The sequence below is a fragment of the Capricornis sumatraensis genome, chromosome 4 (genome assembly GCF_032405125.1).
Source record: "Capricornis sumatraensis isolate serow.1 chromosome 4, serow.2, whole genome shotgun sequence".
NCBI lineage: Eukaryota > Metazoa > Chordata > Mammalia > Artiodactyla > Bovidae > Capricornis > Capricornis sumatraensis.
In genome coordinates, this window is record NC_091072.1 from 96130632 (window position 1) to 96154313 (window position 23682).

The 23682-nt window shown below is 38.9% G+C and overlaps 2 protein-coding genes across 2 annotated transcripts in view; one reads left to right on the plus strand and one right to left on the minus strand.

Annotated features, from left to right (window-relative positions):
* Positions 1–23682, plus strand: part of TAFA2 (TAFA chemokine like family member 2) — a 156545-nt gene that overhangs the window by 23833 nt on the left and 109030 nt on the right. The gene's annotated exons all lie outside the window — the stretch shown is intronic.
* On the minus strand, positions 5191–5850 carry LOC138079160 (PRELI domain-containing protein 1, mitochondrial-like). Its single transcript, XM_068972017.1, has 2 exons — positions 5352–5850; positions 5191–5318 (listed from the first exon to the last, which is right to left on the minus strand). Exons 1-2 carry the CDS (start codon positions 5848–5850, stop codon positions 5191–5193), a joined length of 627 nt encoding a protein of 208 aa, XP_068828118.1.

Below are 23682 nucleotides of genomic sequence, written 5' to 3' on the forward strand. Positions count from 1 at the left end.
CCTGTGCTCTTTTTTGCCACATTTTCCTCTCTGTGCTTTTCACATTTTTGTTGCTTTATTTGTCTAGCTAACTACAAGCCTTCATTGATGTCCAGTATCTCCCCCAGAAAGCTTTCCTTACCTTTCTAGTTTCTCTGTGATTTGGTCACATGGCACCTTGTTTCCTTTACATCTCTTGTTATAATTGTACTCAATGAATTATTTGTGTGATTTTTTTTGTTAATGCTTTATGAGCATTAACATAGTGCTTCAAAAGCTCTATGAAGATGGATTCAAGTATTCAGGCATCACCTGTTCCTAAGAGTATGTAGCATAAATGAAATTATAATAGGGTCTTTTCTTTAAAAGATTTCATGTTTCAAAACACTGAACAGAAGCTATAAAAGGGTTTGAGAAATTAATGGTGATAGCAAGTATGCTTAGTCTTTTCTTCCTATTTTAATGGTGGCGGGTGTAGTATTCCAGAATTAATTACTGACTTTCAAAAATACAGTTTAAAAATGACATGTAAGAAGTCTTTCCCTCTATATTTCCTCAATTTTAAGAGACTGGATTTTGCTTTCATTTTATGATGTGCTTGGAGCTATTGTTTGTCAATTGCTAAGTCATTTCTGACTCTTTGTGACCCCATGGACTGCGGCCTGCCAGGCTTCCCTATCTTTCACTGTCTCCTGGAGTTTGTGCAGATTCATGTCCATTGAGTTGATGATGCCGTATAACCATCTCATCCTTTGTCACCCCTTTCTCCTTTTGCCTTCAATCGTTCCCAGCATCGGAGTCTTTTCCAACGAGTTTGTTCTCATCAGGTGACCAAATTAGTGGAGTTTTAGCTTTAGCATCCATCCTTCCATTGAATATTCAGTGTTGGAGGCATACTACCTTTATACTTAGAGGTATAAAATTAGGGAAATTCTGAATATTTAAATTTAAAACAGATGAAGTAATCCTACATATTATTTCTAGTATGCTTTCATATTTATTATTTATTTGGGCTATGAAAGAAAATTTTTTTTACTGTAGCTTCTTTCCCGGCTTTCAGGAATTTTTTGCTTTTGTAATAAACTCAAAGCAAGTCTGCTAAGAGAAGAGTGAATCTTACTATTTTAGGTGGATATAGTTTTCTGGTGTTGGTGGTTTTGATACTCACTGAATGAAGTTATATCATTATTGCATAGTTATGTGCTTAAAAAAAGATGAAAATTATGAAACATTTGTTATCTTTTGACTGTGAACCATTCATTAATTTAAAAATGTTCAGTTATTTCCAGGTGTATATGCTAGACACTGCAGTTATCAACAAGCATTTCATAACTCACTTTGGGGAATTTCTATAATGTATTCCTATGACTGATTGTAATCACCTAGCAACAATTAAAGGATATCAAAGGAGTTTTGAATTGTTTTTTAACCTACTGCAGAATATGGTAATTCTTATTTACCTAGAGCAGTGTTTTTCAACTCTTTTTCTACTTTTGCTCTCTAAGGAGATTTTTAGATTGTTTTTTTCTAATTCTCACCCCTTGAAATTTTGTATATATTTATGTGCTGTATATGTATCTGTGATTTTTGTAGATAAAGAAGGTAAGAGTTTTCCATAGTTTTTCATGGTTCCCATGAAGCAATTTTCACACCTCTGTGGGATGATATTACTCTTGTTACAAGTGCATGACCCAGAGTTAATCAATTTTCATTACTATGATTTCTGTGTCATAGTAATATTCTTTTCCTCTCATTAATCATTGTAAAAATTCCTAGTAGCATTTGATATAAGGACTTGTAGAAGCTCATATAACCTACTAGATCAGTAATCTATATATTTGTGAGTTCATATGAAAAAATATTTGAGGAAAAAGTTCTTTTCTATATCTTACAGTTTGGTTTATTTGTATTTTTTTTCACAGTATCATAGCAAATAGATGATGGCTTATTGAAGTACTTAAAATTTTTTTTCAGTCACAGTGGACTTCTGTGAATACCTTTCTTATCAAATTACCAAATCATACTGTTCTATAATTTTATAATATAAGTTAACAAGTCACTGGAAAATGTGTTTAATATCTTCTATAGTCTCTAATGGGCTTCCCCTGTGGCTCACATGGTAAAGCATCTGCCTGCAATGCGGGAGACCTGGATTTGATCCCAGTGTTGGGAATTTCCCCTGGAGAAGGAAATAGCAAGCCACTCCAGTACTCTGGCCTGGAAAATTGCATGGACAGAGGAGCCGGGTAGGGTCCATGGGGTTGCAAAGAGTCGGACACGACTGAACAATTTCACTATAGTCTCTATTTTTTCATATTGTGAGTTCCATTTGTGTATCATTACTGTACTGGCTGTCTGTATAATAGGAAGTCATTTACTTTACTAAATCAAGTCTGGTCATGATATTTGGATGTTAATAAAATAAAATCAACAGGACACAAGATTGGGTATTAAATTACCAAACAAAATGACTACTTAGCTGATTACTCATGATGAACATGTCTACTTCCCCAAATAAATTGTTTATAAGTTCACAGTGGATATGAGAGAAGACTGCATCTGTAGGATATGCAAACTGTAAAACTAATTTGCAGTGGTGCCTAAGCTACTTTACAGAGTGGTGAAAAAAGGAGAAGATTTGGAGTCAGGAGAATTTAGGGTTTGAGCTGAATGCCCTTGGGTGAAATACATTAACCTTGAGATATTAGGGTATTTTAAAATAGGAGTAATAGGTGTTCATTTTCCTACACTGGATTGGTATAGAGGTAAAAAATGATAATGCATATGAAATTTCTTTTAAAGTGCCATAACTCATTATAGTTTCTACTATATACAAAATTTTTAATTTTTACGGATAATGCTTTTATAAATATTGATAGTTTTGAAAGGCATTTCTTGGGAAATAAACTAAAGTGTGAGTCATAAAGGAAACATTTTCTTGCTATTTTGAAATATGATATATATAATAATCAACCCCATACATGAAATTAAAATGTTTTTGCAAATGTGCATCTATAGGAGTGTTTAGAGGAAACTGAGTGTTACCTGTTAGAAAAAAAAAAATCTATCTGCTTGATAATATATTGTAAAGTTATAACTAGTTCACTGGAAGGTTAATGCTGAGAAAATCAATAAGTTTTTTCCTGACTTGAAACATTAGAGCTATAAAAAGAAGTGAAAATCAGCTATAGATAAAAGTGACAGCCACACTAATAGAGGATTCAGGGAAAAAACGTGTTAGCATGCCATTTTAATAAATTATTAGGCTATTTGTGTTTGTGTAGTAGCTATGGCCTATGTGTTATTTCCTAACTCTGCAAATGTCTTGTCTCAAAATAGATGTTACTTCAGTAAAACCACTCTTGTGTTTGTTTCCTAACAAAGATATGCTATTCTAAAACTATGAAACACTGTAGCAAATACTCCTCTACAATGCTCATGCCTTGGGGACATTTGGGTCAAAGATAGATAAAGCACTTTCTTTCTTTGCAATATATATATATATTCTTAAAATTTATGTTAAATAAACTTTGTAAATGAATTCTTTTAAAAAATGAAGAAATTTCAGTCTTTTTAGGTCAATTATGTTGACATAGGAATACATGTGTCCTAACATATTTTTCTTAAACACTTTATATATTATAGTTTTTCAAAGTATTTATATGTATCAGATATTGAAGACAAGTTACTTTCAGAAATAATATCAAATTCCCATTGGTTTTTTTCTTTCCACTTAGTTTCCTGATAATTTATATATCATTCATTCATTCAACAAATATGTGTTGTGCATTTATTACATGCCAGATACTATTTAGTCACCAAGAAACTATCAAAGTGAGTTAGATCATTGTGCTCTCAAGGAAGTCATCAACTAAAAGAAAAACACATTTGTCTAATGAAAATCTGAACACAATGAGTATTTAATAAAATCTTACCTATTCACAGACAAATAAAGACAAAGCAGGTGCACGGGTATATAAACAGCAGAAGAAATGATAGAGACAAGTCCATCTGAGCGCTAAAGAAAAAGTAAAATTACTAGAAAATGCATAAATATGTGTCAGCCTGAGAAGGTTCGTGAAAGCCGGAGACAGAGGATGTGTAATGAATGAGTGAAGGATTTGTAATGGGAGGAAACGTGTCAGGGCTGAAATGGGGCTCAGAGAAGGATGAGGAATCTGTGTGGGAAGTAAGAAGGAAGGTAGGACTGCAGGCTGTGATCACAATATGACTTAGCTGATGAAATACCTCTGGGAGATAAAATTCAAGTCTTTAGTTTTTCTAGACTAGCAGCTTGGATTTTGAAATTGCAGAACTTTGACCACTGTAACTTAACAGCTGTTGAAATTTCTTTGTGTTTGCCTGAAGGAAATGAAACACCTTCTAAAATGTGACTGTCATTCTCAGAGCTGCCTTTGGCCAGGCAATCGTCTTAGGTTACATGTCTCATTTAACCATGAATCAAGTTTTTAAGTGAAATAAGATTCAAGTTACATAAACAAAGATAGTAGCTCTAATCAAGTCAACTTGGATATCACAGAAAGATTTATAACCAGTTATCCTTAAGAGATTTCTGACTTGAATTTGTTTTGGACTTCTGATCTTATTTTATCAGAGTACAGAATTCTCACATAAGTCATAAACTTTTAAGAAATTGTATCATTAATGAAAATTCCTGGTAGAATAACTACCAAGAATATTACCTTGGTATAAGTACTAGAATGAATCCCATTCATCTTTCAGAGGTATTTCTGAACTTGAATCTAACCATTTAGAAAAAGCTATAGAAACCAAATATGTGTATATATATATATATTTTTTTTTTGAATTCATCAAGTATTTATTGAGTGCCTGTTACACGCAAGATTTTGTTTCAGATACTTGGGACACATCAGAGGATAAAACAACGGTCCCTGCCCTCATGGAGCTTACAGTCTAGCATTTACGACCACCTCACCTGGATGCAGTGACCCTGGGCAAGTCACTGGGCCTCTGTCCTCAGCCACCCGATACAGGAGTAAGGAGGCCTGGCTCAGACATGGGTAACTGGCTGGCTGTGCTGGAGATGCCAAACAGGGCACCTACCCTCAGCCCACCACCCAGACAGTCCAGAGGGCTGAAAGCTGGCTTTTAATAATAAAGTACAGGAGGAGGGGGCACAGGGACTGGAGCTGGTAGTCTGCTAGACTGCTGCTTCGGGGCCTGGGCTGGCTACACGAACTGCTGCTGCTGCTGCTGCTGCTGCTTCTGCTTCTTGGTGGCTGCCTTGCTGGCCAGGTCCTTGGCCTTCTCGGGAGCTGCCAGTGCCATCTCCTTGGCCTTCTCCTTGACTTCCTTGGCTGTTTCAACAAGGGTTTTGGGAGGGGCCTCACCTTGCAGCTTGGCCAAGATGTATTCAAAATCCTTCATAGTCTTGGCCACGTTGCTTTTGAACCGCCCGAGAGCAAATTCCTGGACAGCTCTGGAGACGCCAAATAAGCTAGAGGAGACCCAGGCTTCCCGGCGGATTTCGGTCCAGCCGCTGTTACCAGAGTTCACACGGTAAACGCATCGTTCCTCCACCACCATCAGCCGGGCGCGGTTGATGTTCCAGGTGAAGGTGGTCATGGTCTGGTTTTGTGGGTCCACAGTAGAATCCTCCAGGATGTACACTGAGTGAGCAACATTGGCAGGAAACAGTCGCTCAGCCCAGCGGGGCATCCTGTTCGTCTTGGTCAGGAGTCGGCGGGACAGGAGCTTCTGGTCAGAGGTCACCTCTCGGTGCACTATGTCTTCCGTCAAGACATGCTTGCTATAGTGTTCCCAGAAGGCAGGGAACACTTGGCCCCAGGAACTCCGGAGCACGCTCTGGCCCAGGAAATACTTCACCATCGTCCCGGCCGGGGCGGGCTCAGCGCCCGAGCAGCATCAGCGGTGCGGAGCCCGAGGGGCACGCGGAGGCCGGGCTGGAGCTTGACGCTCAGCCGCCAGGCTAGCAGCGGCTCCGTCGCTTCAGCGCCGCACCCAACCAGCTGCCGCCGCCACCGCCGCCGTGAGGAGCTGTATATTTTTTGATAAAAAGAAAAATGGAGAACAATTTCTTAAAAACTTGGACAAAAATATGCTATAGAATATCAAATATCAAATAATTACACTGTGTTAATAAGCATAGGAAAGAAAGTCTATTCATCTAGTATATTAGACCTGCAATGACACTACCTGTGAAGATAACTCTGGGATTTTGTATTAGTATTGATCAGTACTGGAATTGCCAGTTTTCAAGGTTGACTTTGTTGTTGCTTAGGTAAAGTTTCATTTTTCTAAGAGAATCTGGACTTTTAATCTGGACTCTGAATATATTTATTTCGAAGTCTAGGTTGATATTACTTTTAATGTCCTCAAAGTGGAATACAAACTTTTTTTAATACAATGAATTCTCTGGTTATTTGAACACCACCATTCTACTGTAGTGTTAGTGAAGGAATTATGATCTTAGGAAATGGGCTTCCCTGGTGGTTCAGATGGTAGCAACTCTGTCTGCAATGCAAGAGACCTAGTTCTGTCCCTGGGTTGGGAATATACCCAGAAAAAGGGAATGGCTACCTCCTCCAGTATTCTTGCCTGGAGAATTCCACAACAGAGAATGGGGTTGAGAACAGACAGTCCATGGGGTTGCAAAGAGTCAGACACAACTGAGCAGCTAACAAACACTTTAACTTTTCCTGTTTCAAAATGGGTTTAGGCAACTTTATATCTATTTTATTAATAGGAACATCCTGGAATCTTTCCACAAGGTATGTTGGTATGTCGGATGTTTTATATTTTTATAGAACCTTATTTTATGGATTGTTTATGTGAGTGCTAGCAGCAAAGTGCTTTATAGAGTTAGCAAATGATTGCTTGTGCCTCTGGACACACTGGGAAACTTCAGTAATAAGGTTGTATTTCCAAGTGCTGAGATACTCTCTTTGGAAAATCGGTAGTTTGTTCCCCACAGGATACTCCGTTGAGGGGGCTTTTTAAAATTGAAGTACACTTGATTTACAATGTTGTGTTCATTTTAGGTGTATACCAGAGTGATTCAATTATGTGTGTGTGTATTCTTTTTCAGATTCTTTTCTATCATGGGTTTTTACAAGATACTGAGTACAGTTCCCTATGCTATACAGTAAGTCCTTGTTGAGGGGATTTTTTTTTAAATGTCTCATATATGGCTTCTCTTATATCAAATCCTCACAGGGACAATTTCTGTGCTAAAGAGCCTATTCTTATTGATAAATCAAAGATGGATCATAGAGGCACAATGCTTCATGATGTGATATTTCGAGGTCTCTATGTCAGTTGTCCTGACCCTATAAGGTGATGAGAAATGTGGGGCTTGGGATATTGGGAGCCAGAATCTGGGGGTGCCTAAGCTCTTGGGCATATTTGGAATCTCCATATGCTTTTTTCCCCCGCTAAGAGATAATGTTACAGAGTAAGCAAGGTGACCTAGGTAAAATGTGTTAAGAATACTGTAAATAAAAACTTGAATATATTTACACTTTAGTAAGTCTCTCTGAATGGCCTGTGCCACAGTAAAGATACTCCTGTATTTTTGTCAGTGCTACAACTGCTGTGGACACGATTAGGCTGCCACTATCTTAGGCGCCCAAGATTTACAATGTCAGCTCAGCCAGTTGCTTTCTCAGTTTATCATTTGACTTTTTTCTACTTATGAAATTTCTGTTTATTCTCTAGTGTTTACCCAGGCACCACCAGCTACTACTTTAAGTAGACTACTTCATCATTCTTAATTCCTTTTGACTTACACACCATTTCTGTACTTGGTCCTAAGTTCAACATAATGGTAGCTTTCTTTGCATTGTAGATAGTCTATATGTAATATATAAATATACACTGTGTATCTTTCTTCTAAGTTTGGTAATACTCCAGATAAAGTTGCTTTGTGGAGTGTTTTTAAGGCAGGAAACTATATATCACCTAGGTATGAGAAAACAACAAGTTATCCCTCATAGACAAGGATGATTTTCTATGAACTAATAATAGATTCTCACATGGCTGATAATTGTTCGTGAGTTGTGCTTTTTAGCCAGTTTGTTACTTCTCTATAACTGTGTTTTGTGATATTTTATTGAAGCACAGTGACTTCTTATTTTAGAAGAATAAAATTATTATTTCTCTTTACTTTCATTTCAAATTAGATCATAATGGAAATCTTTGGGCGTAATGAGCTTTAAAACCTAGTTCTATAAAAATGATTCATTTTAACCTATTTCAAAATGACTTTAGTCTCAGTAATATAAATTTTATATCCCAAAGAAATAACAATGGGTAGAAAATATGTAGAAAATGCTACTTTCTTTTGTCTTACTATAAAAATAAAGCAAACTTGTCTGTCTATTTTGACAAATGACTCCATATATATGATTCAGTTCTGAATATAGCAACACTGAAACACCACTTGACCAGATTTCAGTCTTACTGAAAATGCCTTGAAATATTTCTCAGAAAACCACTTAAATAAGAATCTTTTTCAAGCAGGAGATGCCTGCCACTCCATGTCATTCTGAAGTTCAAGGCTGAAGTAATTCTTTATTGGCTGAAATGTAGAATTAATTTAAAGTGGAATTCTCATGAAGTCATGTGGCTTTTCTAGGGAAGAAATTATTCAATGAATAATGAGAAGGCACTGGTTTATAAAAACTGATCTTTTAAAGCATCACCTGCCCCTCATAATCTACATCACTACATAAATTATTAAGTGCCTCTAGAATCACCTCTTATTAGCCAAGTATGTATTATTTTTCCAGTATTATTATTAATGCTGAACATTTGCTCTTTCCATGTTAACCAATTAACTCAAAATTTCAGAAGTGAAAAATTCTTGGAGGTCATATACTGTAACCATTAATCAGAGCATGACTGTTCTGTCAGGTTGGGCAGAAAGTTCATTTCGCTTTCCCAACTGAAATTTTTGGCCAACTCAAGGCAATACTCCTGACCAATCTTCAGCTTTTTTAATGTATTGCCACAATCAGCAGTTTCATTTTTTGAAATATCAAATCATTTGAACTTGTTTCAAAATTTTTCTCATGTCTGTATATATTTTTATATTTGTTCATCTGTATTTATATGAATCTACTTCCGTAATTAGAAGTAATAATATCTGCATAATTGCAACCAGTTGAAAACAGATAATAAGGCATCACATGACTATTCCTTCTGTGTAATGATCCTTTCAATATTTTCAGGCACGCATCTTTTAGTCCTCCTTTCCTTAGAATTAACATCAGCTAATTTCTCAATTCATCTTCAGAAACAGGCTTACCTTTATGATTCTTGGAGTTACTTCTGTATTTTACAAATTACTCTAATTCTAGACTATTTCAAGCAGAATAAAATGAGAAATACAGTTTTCTAAAGTCTTTATGTTGCTTTTTCTGCAATTCCGGATTTTCCTAAATAACAATTTCCCCAATATCTAGAGTTCAACTGCTTCCTAATAACCCCCTCTAATCCATGGGGGATACATTCTAAGACCCCAAGCAGATGCATGAAACCAAGGATAGTACCAAACTGTATGTATATATTTTGTCTTTTCCTACGCATACACACCTATGATGAAGTTCAGTTTATACATGATGCACAGTAAGAGATTAAAATAATAACCAATGATAAAAGAAAACAATTATAGCAATATACTGTGATGAAAATTAATGTACAAATGTAATTCCTTTTCCATCTTATCCAAGCACTTATGTACTGTGGCCTTAACTTTTGCAGTTTGAGGTGTGATAGCAGAACTAGAGTGAATTTTTTTCCTCTTTCTGAATTTCACCAATGGAAGATTCATTCCTACCATAGATCTTAACAGCATAGGTACATAATTTTTTTTCTTGTTAAGTCAAGAGCTTCCACCTTTTCATTTGTAGGAAGCACTCTACAGCTTCTCTTTGGGATCTCTGAATTGCAGCATCACTACTCTGGTGCTTTGAAACTGTTATTAAGTAAAACAAAGATGATCTGAGCACAAGTACTGTGATCCCCTGATAGCTGATCTGATAATGTTGATTTACATATACTGGACAAAGCAAAGATTTATATTCAGGCAGGTCTGAGCAGGACATTGTGAGATTTCATCATGCTACTGAGCATGACATGCAGTTTAATTTATGACTTATTTATGTCTGGAATATTCTACTTACTGATTTTGGAAATCAACAGAAAATAAAACCGTGGATAATGGGGAATTACTGTAACCCATCTGTGTTTTGGATGAAGCACAAGCTGGAATCAAGATTGCTGGGAGAAATACCAATAACCTCAGATATGTAGATGGCATGACCCTTATGGCAGAAAGCAAAAGTGAAACTGAAGTCGCTCAGTTGTGTATGACTCTTTGTGAAACCATGGACTGTAGCTTCTCAGGCTCCTCTGTCCATGGGATTTTCCAGACAAGAATACTGGAGTGGGTTGTCATTTCCTTCTCCAGGGGATCATCCCAACCCAGGAACTGAACTTAGGTCTCCCACATTGCAGGCAGACTCTACCATCTGAACCACAAGGGAATCTTGGCTTAAAACTGAACATTCAGAAAACTAAGATCATGGCATCCGGTCCAGTCACTTCATGGCAAATAGATGGGGAAACAGTGAAAGACTATTTTCTTGGGCTCAAAATCACTGCAGATGGTGACTGCAGCCATGAAATTAAAACACACTTGCTTCTTGGAAGAAAAGCTATCACCAACCTAGACAGCATATTAAAAAGCAGAGACATTACTTTGCCAACAATGGTCCTTCTACTCAAATCTATGGTTTTTCCAGTAGTCATGTGTGGTTGTAAGAGTTAGACCATAAAGAAAGCTGAGTGTCGAAGAATTGATGCTTCTGAACTGTGCTGTTGGAGAAGACTTGAGAGTCCCTTGGACTGCAAGGAGATCCAACCTGTCTATCCTAAAGGAAATCATTCCTGAATATTCATTAGAAGGACTGATGTTGAAGCTGAAACTCCAATACTTGGCCACCTGATGCGAAGAACTGACTCACCAGAATAGACCCTGATGCTGGGAAAGATTGAAAGCAGCAGGAGAAGGGGCCAACAGAGAATGAGATGGTCTGATGGCATCACTGATTCGATGGACATGAGTTAAGTAAACTGTGGGAATTGGTGATGAACAGGGAAGCCTGGTCCATGGGGTTGCAAAGAGTCAGACACAACTGAGTGACTGAACTGAACTTTGTTTTAAGGAAATAATGATGTAGAGTAATTTAGCAAATAATTTATCTGACTCGGGGAGCTCAGACTTGTAGTTACAGATAGAAAAGATTTTTCTGAAATAACTTTTCATATTGCCGTCTTCTTCCTTGTGTGCTTTTAGTGAGGAAAGTTTGTTGGGAAACTTGTCCCTGGTCTCCTGTACGACCTAATAAACATACAGTAATACAAAGGCAGCAGGCCATTAGTGTCTCTCCATGTGGTGGTTAATCGTAACACTCCCCTGAATGTCTGGGAGATTCTTCCCTCTGTAGACCTGCTCAGCTTCTCCGTGCATATGGCCACTCATCTACTCTCCAGTTTATTCAACATCAGTTGCAGCCACATGATAAACCTGGGGCTACTGTAGTTCAAATATCAAGTGAAAATTCATCAAAGAGATGTCTTCAGTAACAGTGCTGCTGTGCTTAGTCGTTCAGTCTTGTCCAACTCTTTGCAACCCCATAGACTGCAGCCCGCCAGGCTCCTCTGTCCATGGGAATTCTCCAGGCAAGAATACTGGACTGGGTTGCCATGCCCTCCTCCAGGGAATCTTCTCAACCCAGGGATCGAGCCCGGGTCTCCTGCGTTGCAGGTATATTCTTTACCATCTGAGGTTTAAATCTGACTTGTGCAGGGCATTTCAAAGAGAGAGAACATCTGCTTCACTGTTGTATAGCTATTTGGGTTTTCCTAACGTTCAGTTTGTGGCTGCTACTTTGTATTTTTCATTTTTGATGAAATTAAAACATCATAAAATATTTGGGGCTCCTCATGCTTTGAGGTTTTTGAAAAAATGAGTCACATCTGACTTTTTCTATCCTAGAATATGTGTTTTCTTTTGATTTATTGAAAGTATTGCATTGAGTACACTTGGCCTTGACATGAGAATTCTTTAAATGGGCTCATTGTAAAAGTCTCACAGACCTGAATAAACTCAGGTTCTTAACTTGGCTTCTTATTCTTCATACACATTTATGTAATCCATTGTTTGGAGGTTGAAGATGTCAGACATTTCAGAGGATTTGTATCTGACATTTTCAAGAACAAAAGAGTTCAACTTAAAAAAAAATCAGGAACACGCTATGTTGAAATTGCATCTGCCTTTAGAATACAGACTCTTGGTTGCAGTTGATATTGAGCATTTGCTGCTGCTGCTAAGTCGCTTCAGTCGTGTCCAACTCTGTGCAACCCCATAGATGGCAGCCCACCAGGCTCCTCTGTCCCTGGGATTCTCCAGGCAAGAACACTGGAGTGGGTTGCCATTTCCTTCTCCAGTGCATGAAAGTGAAAAGTGAAAGTGAAGTCGCTCAGTTGTGTCCGACTCTTCACGACCCCATGGACTGCAGCCTAACAGGCTCCTCCATCTATCGGATTTTCCAGGCAAGAGTACTGGAGTGGGGTGCCATTGCATTTGACCCCCCTCAAAATAAAGAGCAAGTTCCTCCATGTGGGAGAATCTCTTTGGTTGAATGAATCAGATGGTGTTTTTTTTCTCTACTATATATCTTTTGTCCCTGTGTGCTTTTGTAGGTGGCTGAGGAAATTCATAATCTAGGGCTAAGGGTAATTATTTTCAATACAACTTTAAATCATGAGCTAAAACAGAAACAAAACTTACCTATGAAGACTGTGCCGTTAAAACCCCCTGGTCCTTTTCGTAAATCTTAAGCTTTATCTGGCATTGACCAGTATTTTAGTTGAGGGTAGAAACTGAAATATTACTTGGTTTTTCTGGGCTCTTATTTGTCCATTACCTCTCTTGACCAATTTGGATACCCTATTATCAGCTGGCTTTTCACAGTGGCAAAGAATCCGCCTGCCAGTTCAGGAGATGCAAGAGACGTGGGTTTGATCCCTGAGTCAAGAGATCCCCTAGAGAAGGACATGGTGACCCACTCCAATATTCTTGTCTGGTGAATCCCATGCGCATACACACAATCAGTCAGCTTTTAAACTTTTACTTTTTGAATTAGCCCCAGCCTTAAGAAGTATGCTGGCTTGAGACAGGTTCTTCCAAAATATCTTTCTTTTGGGAAGAAAAGTCCTATGTTGATTATTTAAATTTAGAATAAAGGGAGAGAACTTTTGTTATAATCTAGTGCAACTCTTTTGCTAGGTCTATTCTCGCTGTGCTTGGACACCATCTGTGATGGTACACAGTTCTCATGGACCACATTTATACTGTGTCTCACCAAAAGTTGGACACGAATGAACAATTAAGCACAGCACAGCACCTTCTGGTACAAGCAGTCTGTGGCCTGACTAGCTCAGGCTGACCCTTGCTCCAGCTGGAGGCATGGATATGCTTAGGGCCCTGGGAGGATTAGGCACTCCATCAGTCTGTTGAATTAAATTGAAGATGCTTTGTGCCATTATAAGACTCTTTCTGTAAGTGGGATCTTGACTCTCCTGCTGATGGTCGACCTTACTTAGCCTTGATTTCCAGCATCTCTATAATTATTGGCCTCTGGCCGCTGACCTTGACCTTACTTTAACTCTAAATTTGCCTCATGCCTTCTGTTCCCGGCCTCTGAAGTGTCTATCTGTTTAACACCATCCTCACTGTTCTAGTCTCAGAAGAGAAACTGAATTAAAACTGGTTCAGACAGTACAGTCCATGGAGTTGCAGAGTCGGACATGACTGAGCAGCTAACACTGTCAGAAAAGAAACAGATTATTGTTTTCCTTTGTTCCTTTACTAGGCAGTTGGTCAGGAAAATAGTAGCTTTTTTTGTTTAGCTGGAGATCTGGATTATTTCAAAGAATAAAAGACCTTTAATGAAAGAAAAAAGCCAAAAAAAGTTTCTGATGTATAATAACTACTGAAGACAACAAGCTATGTTGGGAGTTACCTTAGAAACATAGATAATTCTCTGGCAGCTGGTATCAAATTGTTTTGTTCTCTCCTGAGATTTTTCAGTAGGCTTATTCTTTCATCTCTCAACCAGTGTCTTTAGTAAGTCTTCTAGTTACAGAATCTGTGTTGCTTACTGTCTGTTCTCTGGTTGAAAGGTATATGTTGGGGTTCTCTTGTAGCTCAGTTGATAAAGAATCTGCCTGCAATGCAGGAGACCTGGGTTCAATTCCTGGGTTGGGAAGATCCCCTGGAGAAGGAAATGGCAACCCACTCCAGTATTCTTGCCTGGAAAATCTCATGGACAGAGGAGCCTGGCAGGCTACAGTCCATGGAATCACAAGAGTTGGACATGACTTAGCGACTAAACTACCACTAGTTACAGAATCTGTGCAGCTTGCCGTCTGTTCTCTGGGTGAAGGGTATATGTTGCAGACTAACATGTCTACAAAATTAAAGAAATGTTTGTCAAGGAACAAAAACGGAGGTGAATGTTTCATGTATCCAGCCTTATGACCAAAGTAAATTTAAGAGGTTTTAAAATATGTAAGGTTGATTCCTTGTGTCAGTCAAACTGACTGGTTGTGAAACATGCCAAATAACATTATCCCTGATTTATCACACTGTCAATATACAGGCACAGTGAAATACAGAACTCGGGCACTTCAGGCACATACATAAAAATAGACTTGAAGCATATTAAGTCAGAATTAACCTAAAAATGCCACTGCTTCCTACTTCACAGTATACCAAGTCACAGCCCTGCTTTGTTAGCTGGACTGCTGCTACATTAGGGCTTCCCAAGTGGTACTAGTGGTAAAAAAAAAAAAAAAAAAAACCACCTGCCAATGCAGAAGATGCAAGAGATGCAGGTTTGCTCCCTGGGTTGGGAAGATCCCCTGGAATAGGAAATGCAACCCACTCCAGTATTCTTGCCTGGAAAATTCCATGGACAAAGGAGCCTGGCAGGCCACAGTCCATGGGGAGACAAAGAGTCAGACATGACTGAGCATGGGCGCACACACACTGCGGCCTCATTGCTTTCAGTTTGAGTTCCTGCCCCTGGAGTAAGGACAGCAAGGACTTACCCCTTCACCATTCTGTTGGCTAGCCTTGCTCCTCCTCGGTTTTCTGCCTTAGATTTCCTGAGAACCTGAGCCCCACGGACATTCCACGCACTCTGACAGCTCTGCTGCTGCTGTCGCTTCAGTCGTGTCCGACTCTGTGCGACCCCATAGATGGCAGCCCTAGATCTTCATATTTCAGGTTCCTTCTACCTGCAATCTTTATCCCATTGTCTACTTCAACTTTGCTTTGCTTAGTCCTTGTCATTCTTCTGATACTGATTCTACTCCTGCTTTTATCTTCTCAGGTGGCTATTAAGACATATTTCCCTGAGAAAGTATTACCTGATCCCTTAGTCTGGGTTAGATTGTCGTTGTTCAGTTGTATCTGACTCTTTGTGACCCCGTGGATTGCAGCACACCAGGCTTCCCTGTCCTTCACTATCTCCTGGAATTTGCTCAAACTCATGTCCATTGAGTCAGTGATGCCATCCAGCCATTTCATCCTCTGTCACCCCCTTCTCCTCCTGCCCTCAATCTTTCCCAACATCAGGGTCTTTTCCAATGAGTTGGCTTTTCCCATTAGGAGGTCAAAGTATTGGAGTTTCAGCTTCAGCATCAGTCCTTCCAATGGATATTCAGATTTAGTTTCCCTTAGGACTTGACTGACTTGATCTCCTTGCAGTTCAAAGAACTCTCAAAAGTCTTCTCCAGCATCACAGTGTGAAAACATCATTCTTTGGCACCCAGACTTTCTTATGATTCAACTCTTACATCAGATAGTCACTTCATTGTTTTACATGATCATATGTTTATTGGTATCTTAGGATTGATTGTTATCTATTCATCTTCATATCTTTCTGTCCTATGGCCCCCGTTACTAAGTTTCTAGAATTCAACAGATGGCCTGCTTCAGTGTTCCCGAGGCGCAGGCAAATTTTAACACCTGATAGAACAAGCCTGAATGAAATCTCCACTTTTGGCTACTTCATGTATAATAGCTTTGCTCATGGCATCCGGTCCCATCACTCCATGGGAAATAGATTGGGAAACGGTGGAAACAGTGTCAGACTTTATTTTGGGGGCTCCAAAATCACTGCAGATGGTGATTGCAGCCATGAAATTAAAAGACACTTACTCCTTGGAAGAAAAGTTATGACCAACCTAGACAGTATATTCAAAAGCAGAGATGTTACTTTGCTGACTAAGGTCCGTCTAGTCAAGGCTATGGTTTTCCCAGTGGTCATGTATGGATGTGAGAGTTGGACTGTGAAGAAGGCTGAGCACCGAAGAATTGATGCTTTTAAACTGTGGTGTTGCAGAAGACTCTTGAGAGTCCCGTGGACTCCAAGGAGATCCAACCAGTCCATTCTGAAGGAGATCAATCCTGGGATTTCTTTGGAAGGAATGATGTTGAAGCTGAAACTCCAGTACTTTGGCCACCTCATGTGAAGAGTTGACTCATTGGAAAAGACTCTGATGCTGGGAGGGATTGGGGGCAGGAGGAGAAAGGGACGACAGAGGATGAGATGGCTGGATGGCATCACTGACTCGATGAACATGAGTCTGAGTGAACTCCGGGAGTTGTTGATGGACAGGGAGGCCTGGTGTGCTGCAATTCATGGCGTCGCAAAGAGTTGGACACGACTGAGTGACTGAACTGAACTGAACTGATCACCTTGCTTACTGCAAGGCAGGGTTTCTCAACTCTTGAAGATGGGTGATTCTTTGTTGTGGGTAGCCTGTCCTCTGCACTGCAGGATTTTAGCAGCATCACTAATCTCAACCTATTCGATACAAGCAGTTCCCCTACCCCAGGCCTGACAACCAAAAATATATCCAGACATTGCTGAATGTCCCTGGGGAGTCGGACTGGGGTTTTCCCCAGTTGAGAATCATAGCTTTAAGGTTATTAATCACAGTCTTTACAAATGTTTTATTGCTTCAAAATTATTGAAAAATGTACTTTAAGTTTTTAACCATTAAAAAAATTGAAGTATAGATAATTTACAGTATTGTGTTAGCTTCAGATGTACAGCAAAGTGTTATATATATACATATATATATATGTATATATATAAATGTTCTCTGGGAAGTCAAACTCTCATCCTTCCATACTTATCCTTCCCCTTACTGTCCTGCTGCACGTCTGTAGCACCTGGCATATAATAGGTGCTCAAAACTGTTTGCTGAAAGTATTTAAAACTACCTAGGAGGAACATGTTTTTAAGTCATTGAATTGCCTTTTGTGTTTGTTTGTTTCCTTTTCTGCTTCAGGAGGAACGGTATGAATATTTCTCATAGGCTATATCCCAGACTCTGTAGGTGGTCCATAAGGCCCCCCAGGATTCCAACTCCTCCTACCTTGTCTCAGCTCAGATGATTTCTCTCTTCATCCCGAAGAATTCTTTCAAGGTGTCAACTTTTTGTCTGCTTTGAGCCTTGGTGTCTTGTCTTCTCTGTCTGGAATACACTTTCTCCCATTTTACCTGCTTTTGTAACTTAGCATGCTTTGGGTTGAAATGAAAAAATAAATCATATTCTACAAGCTTTGGCAAACGTGGAATTTATTGGAAGCACGCTGCAGCATCTCCCATAGCTGTATGAAAGGCAGGTGTGATCCAGGTCTTGGTGACAACTGCCTCAAGAAACTTAAATATTGCTTGGATTCCCTTGTGTCTCTGCCTCTCGTGTCCCTAAATCTCTCATATAGCCTTTATTTTCTTCTCCTACAATGTCTTCCCTCCCAATGCCAAGAACAGCCACAGTGAAGTGCTGGTTCTGCCTCCTGTGCTGACTCTTCTATGACTGGAGAGGCACTGACTCTCCTTTCTTAGGGTTAGTCCCCAGAGTTGCCTCACCTTGGGTCAAATGTCCATGCCTACTTTAATCGGCTCAGGCTGTGAGCTAAGCCTGTGTAAAACAGATGTGGCAGTACAGAGTTCTTTGTGAATTTTGTGAGCCACTCAACCAACTCCAAAGTTGTCTACTCTACTGGCTAATTATTTCCATTACTTCAGTGCTCCTCTCTGAGGGTAGTTCCTCAAAGAACCCTAATTACAAGCTCTTGTAGCGCTTTGCACTTCTTCATAACACTTATTAAAATTGTAATTACTTTTTTATTGGTATAATTTGTTTGCCATTGCTCTTCCCCACTAGAATGCAAGTTTCAGGAATGCTGCAACCACATCTGTTTGTTCTGTGTTATTTTCAGCAATTAGTGCAGAATCTTGCTAAGAGTACTATCTGATTAGTAGTTATTGAATGTAGGAATGCATTCCTGGATTCAGTCACAAAATTTCTAAATGAGCCGATCAGACATAACAGTGATGATTATTAGAGATGAAGTGTTCACAGATTCCAAATTAGTTTCATTTAAAAGACTATGAGTGGATTTCATGTAGTTACTGGATTTCATGTAGTTAGTGGATTTCATGTGATACTTTCTTTCATCCTGTCTAAACCAAGAATATGACTCATATTTAAATACTACTGCTGAATGGTTATATCTCAGAACTGCTTTGCAATTTATGTAACTGTCAGGTAGCCAACAATGGGTTAAACCTTATGATATGAAGAAAGAACAATGTCATTTTTTATCCTTGTGAGGAGAGATGTTAAAGAATGAAGAAGAAATCACATAGGGGAATAACATGTGTGCCGCATAATCTTTGATTCAAGGCAAATTGGAAGTGGTCAAACAAGAGATGACTAGAGTGAACATCGACATTCTAGGAATCAGTGAACTAAGATGGACTGGAATGGGTGAATTTAACTCAGATGACCATTATATCTACTAGTGTGGGCAGGAATCCCTTAGAAGAAATGGAGTAGCCATCATAGTCAACAAAAAAGTCTGAAATGCAGTACTTGGATACAATCTCAAAAATGACAGAATGATCTCTGTTCGTTTCCAAGGCAAACCATTCAATATCACGGTAATCCAAGTCTATGTCCTGACTAGTAGTGCTGAAGAAGCTGAAGCTGAATGGTTCTATGAAGACCTACAAGAACTTCTAGAACTAACACCCCCAAAAGATGTCCTTTTCATTATAGAGAACTGGAATGCAAAAGTAGGAAGTCAAGAAACACCTGGAGTAACAGGCAAATTTGGCCTTGGGGTACAGAATGAAGCAGGGCAAAGGCTAATAGAGTTCTGCCAAGGAAACACACTGGTCATAGCAAACACCCTCTTCCAACAACACAAAAGAAGACTCTACACATGGACATCACCACATGGTCAACACCGAAATCAGATTGATTATATTTTTTGCAGCCGAAGATGGAGAAGCTCTATCAGTCAGCAAAAACAAGGCTGGGAGCTGACTGTGGCTCAGATCATGAACTCCTTATTGCCAAATTCAGACTGAAATTGAAGAAAGTGGAGAAAACCACTAGACCATTCAGGTATGACCTAAATCAAATCCCTTGTGACTATACAGTGGAAGTGAGAAATAGATTTAAGGGACTAGATCTGATAGACAGAGTGTCTGGTGAACTTAGGATGGAGGTTCATGACATTATACAGGAGACAGGGATTAAGACCATTAACATGGGAAAAAAATGCAAAAAAGCAAAATGGCTGTTTGACGAGGCCTTACAAATAGCTGTGAAAAGCAGAGGAGAAAAAGAAAGATATACCCATTTGAATGCAGAGTTCCAAAGAATAGCAAGGAGATATAAGAAAGCCTTCTTCAGTGATCAATGCAAAGAAATAGAGGAAAACAATAGAATGGGAAAGACTAGAGATATCTTCAAGAAAATTAGAGAAATCAAGGGAACATTTCATGCAAAGATAGGCTCAATAAAGGACAGAAATGGTAAGAACCTAACAGAAGCAAACAATATTAAAAAGAGGTGGCAAGAATACACAGAACTGTACAAAAAAATCTTCATGACCCAGATAATCACAATGTTGTGATCACACACCTAGAGCCTGACATCCTGGAATGTGAAGTCAAGTGGGCCTTAGAAAGCATCACTACAAACAAAGCTAGTGGAGGTGATGGAATTCCAGTTGAGCTATTTCAAATCCTGAAAGATGACGCTGTGAAAGTGCTACACTCAGTATGCCAGCAAATTTGGAAAACTCAGCAGTGGCCACAGGACTGGAAAAGGTCAGTTTTTATTCCAATCCCAAAGAAAGGCAATGCCAAAGAATGCTCAAACTACTGCACTATTGCACTCATTTCACACGCTAGTAAAGTAATGCTCAAAATTCTCCCAGCCAGGCTTCAGCAATACCTGAACCGTGAACTCCCTGATGTTCAAGCTGGTTTTAGAAAAGGCAGAGGAACCAGAGATCAAATTGCCAACATCTGCTGGATCACTGGAAAAGCAAGAGAGTTCCAGAAAAACATCGATTTCGGCTTTATTGACTATGCCAAAGCCTTTGACTGTGTGGACCACAATAAACTGCGGAAAATTCTGAAAGAGATGGGAATACCAGACCACCTAACCTGCCTCTTGAGAAACCTATATGCAGGTCAGGAAGCAACAGTTAGAACAGGATGTGGAACAGCAGACTGGTTCCAAATGGTAAAGGAGTACATTGTATATTGTCTGTATATTGTATAGAAAAGTCTGTTTATTGTCCCCTGCTTATTTAACTTCTATGCAAGGTACATCATGACGAACACTGGGCTGGAAGAAACACAAGCTGAAATCAAGATTGCTGGGAGAAATATCAATAACCTCAGATATGCAGATTACACCACCCTTATGTGAGAAAGTGAAGAACTAAAGAGCCTCTTGATGAAAGTGAAAGAGGAGACTGAAAAAGTTGGTTTAAAGCTCAACATTCAGAAAACTAAGATCATTGCATCTGGTTCCATCACTTCATGGCAAATAAATGGGGAAACAGTGGAAACAGTGGCTGACTTTATTTTTCTGGGCTCCAAAATCACTGCAGACGGTGACTGCAGCCATGAAATTAATAGACAGTTACTCCTTGGAAGGAAAGTTATGTCCAACCTAGACAGCATATTAAAAAGCAGAGACATTACTTGGCCAACAAAGGTCCGTCTAGTCAAGGCTATGGTTTTTCCAGTAGTCATGTATGGATGTGAGAGTTGGAGTGTGAAGAAAGCTGAATGCCAAGGAATTGATGCCTTTGAACTGTGGTGTTGGAGAAGACTCTTGAGAGTCCCTTGGACTGCAAGGAGATCCAAAGCAGTCCATCCTAAAGGAGATCAGTCTTGGGTGTTCATTGGATGGACTGATGTTGAAGCTGAAACTCCAATATCACTGATGTGAAGAACTGACTCATTTGAAAAGAGCCTGATGCTGGAAAAGATTGAAGGCAGGAGGAAAAGGGGACGACAGAGGATGAGATCGTTGGATGGTATCCCTGACTCGATGGACATAGATTTGGGTAGACTCTGGGAGTTGGTGATGGACAGGGAGGCTTGGCATGCTGCAGTTCATGGGGTCACAGAGTTGGACATGACTGAGCAACTGAACTGAATTTGATTGTTAAAACATAAGGAAACAGTAATAAAAGGAAAAAAATTAAAAATAACATTGCTCTAAGATAGAATATTGATTGCAACCCTTATCAAATCTGTTGATTATTATATCATTCACAAGGTGGAGATACGTTTAAAGTGTAAAGTTATGGAATAATGAATATGACTATATGATACTTTAAAACTTTGGTCAGTTAAGCAGACTTCAAAAATTATTTATGAGACGTAATGAGGTAATAGCTTAAATACATTATGAATGTTTTATTAATACAAGCCATTAAGGGAAAACCCCAAAAACACTCCTAGAGGGTAGCAGAAAATTTACAAAGGAAGGAACACAGATTCCCAGTAAACATATAAACATTCAAATATTGGTTCCATTTCACTATTAATTTTCTAAAAACATAACAATTATACACACACACACACACACACACACACACTCTTAGCAAAGGTTCCGAATTCTAAGTGATAGCTAATTTATGGTAAAAAAGACACATGAATTAGTTTTGAGGAACAGAATTAGACAAACTTTCAACAAAGCAGTTCGGAGCTATTTTATAAGAGCTTTGCTTCTGTTAAAGAATTATTTAGTTTTTTTCAGTGTCATTGAGACCAGCAGTAATTAGTCCAACAGCTGGCTTAAGGAGGAAATTGTAAAATTTAAAATGTACATCAATTCACTCAACTGTTATGGAGGGCTAAGGCCTTTGCTTTGAAATTGGTCCTCTGAATAAAGTTTTGCCTTATCTTCCCTGTATAAACAGCACTCAATGTATGATCTAAATTTCCAGGTTGGGATTCAAGAATCTGAGATACTTGCTGAATAATCTGTGTGCAGCATTTTTCCATATATTTTCTCTAATCTTTTACACTTTTCACTTATGTCTATCTTCTCAGAAGTACATTTTTAGTTCATCGTCTTTCTTGAATCTTACCAAATCTTTCACATTGGAACAGTATCAATTTTTATAATAGTTAATTGGATTATGTAAGTGCAGTTACAGCTGATATAACTATGTTTGTGAGGACACCCAATTGATTTTTGGTAAATACAAAATTTAACCAGTAGGAACAAGTAGCCATAAACCAAGAGTATGCTGCTCTTGGTGTTGGGGAATCCACTAGTCAAAGGCTAGGAATGGAGGACATCAAATAATCCAGAGTTTAAAAACAGAGGTTAGTTAAGGGAATATCTACTCTACTTACTGTTATTTCAGTACTGAAGATGCTTGGTATAATTGTACAATTACTGTATCTCCTTCTGGACTGGAGGCCCCTTAAGGATGGGTGCTGTATCTTGTCCATAGCTGTATTTCTAGAACCTATGGCAGGGTCTGACACAAAATAGATGATAAACAGCACAGTTTTTAGGTTAAATGAAGAAAGGAACAGAATGTTTGTGGTCTTTCATTCAGTGGTATTTCATTTCTATAAATCTATCTCAGGACAAATGCAGACCTGTGTCAGAGATCTGTGTTGTTTTGTCTTGGGCCATGCTGTTGGGCTTGCAGGATCTTAGTTCCCTGACCTGGGGTGCAACCTGGGCCCCCTGTAGTGGGAGTGCAGAGTCTGCCAGGAAATTCCCAGAGGATCTATATTTAAGAATGTTTATTCATATTTTTTTTCTGGATAATTTAAAGCTATTGTTAAGGATGACACCACCCTTATGGCAGAAAGTGAAGAAGAACTAAAGAGCCTCTTGATGAAAGTGAAAAATTTGGTTTAAAGCTCAACATTCAGAAAACTAAGATCATGGCATTCAGCCCCATCACTTGATGGCAAATAGATGGATAAACAGTGGAAACAGTGGCAGACTTTATTTTTTGGGGCTCCAAAAATTGCTGCAGATGGTGACTGCAGCCATAAAATTAAAACACACTTACTCCTTGGAAGAAAAGTTATGACCAACCTAGACAGCATATTAAAAAAACAGAGACATTACTTTGCCAACAAAGGTCCATCTAGCCAAGGCTATGGTTTTTCCAGTAGTCATGTAAGGATGTAAGAGTTGGACTATAAAGAAAGCTGAGTGATGAAGAACTGATGCTTTTGAATTGTGGAGTTGGAGAAGACT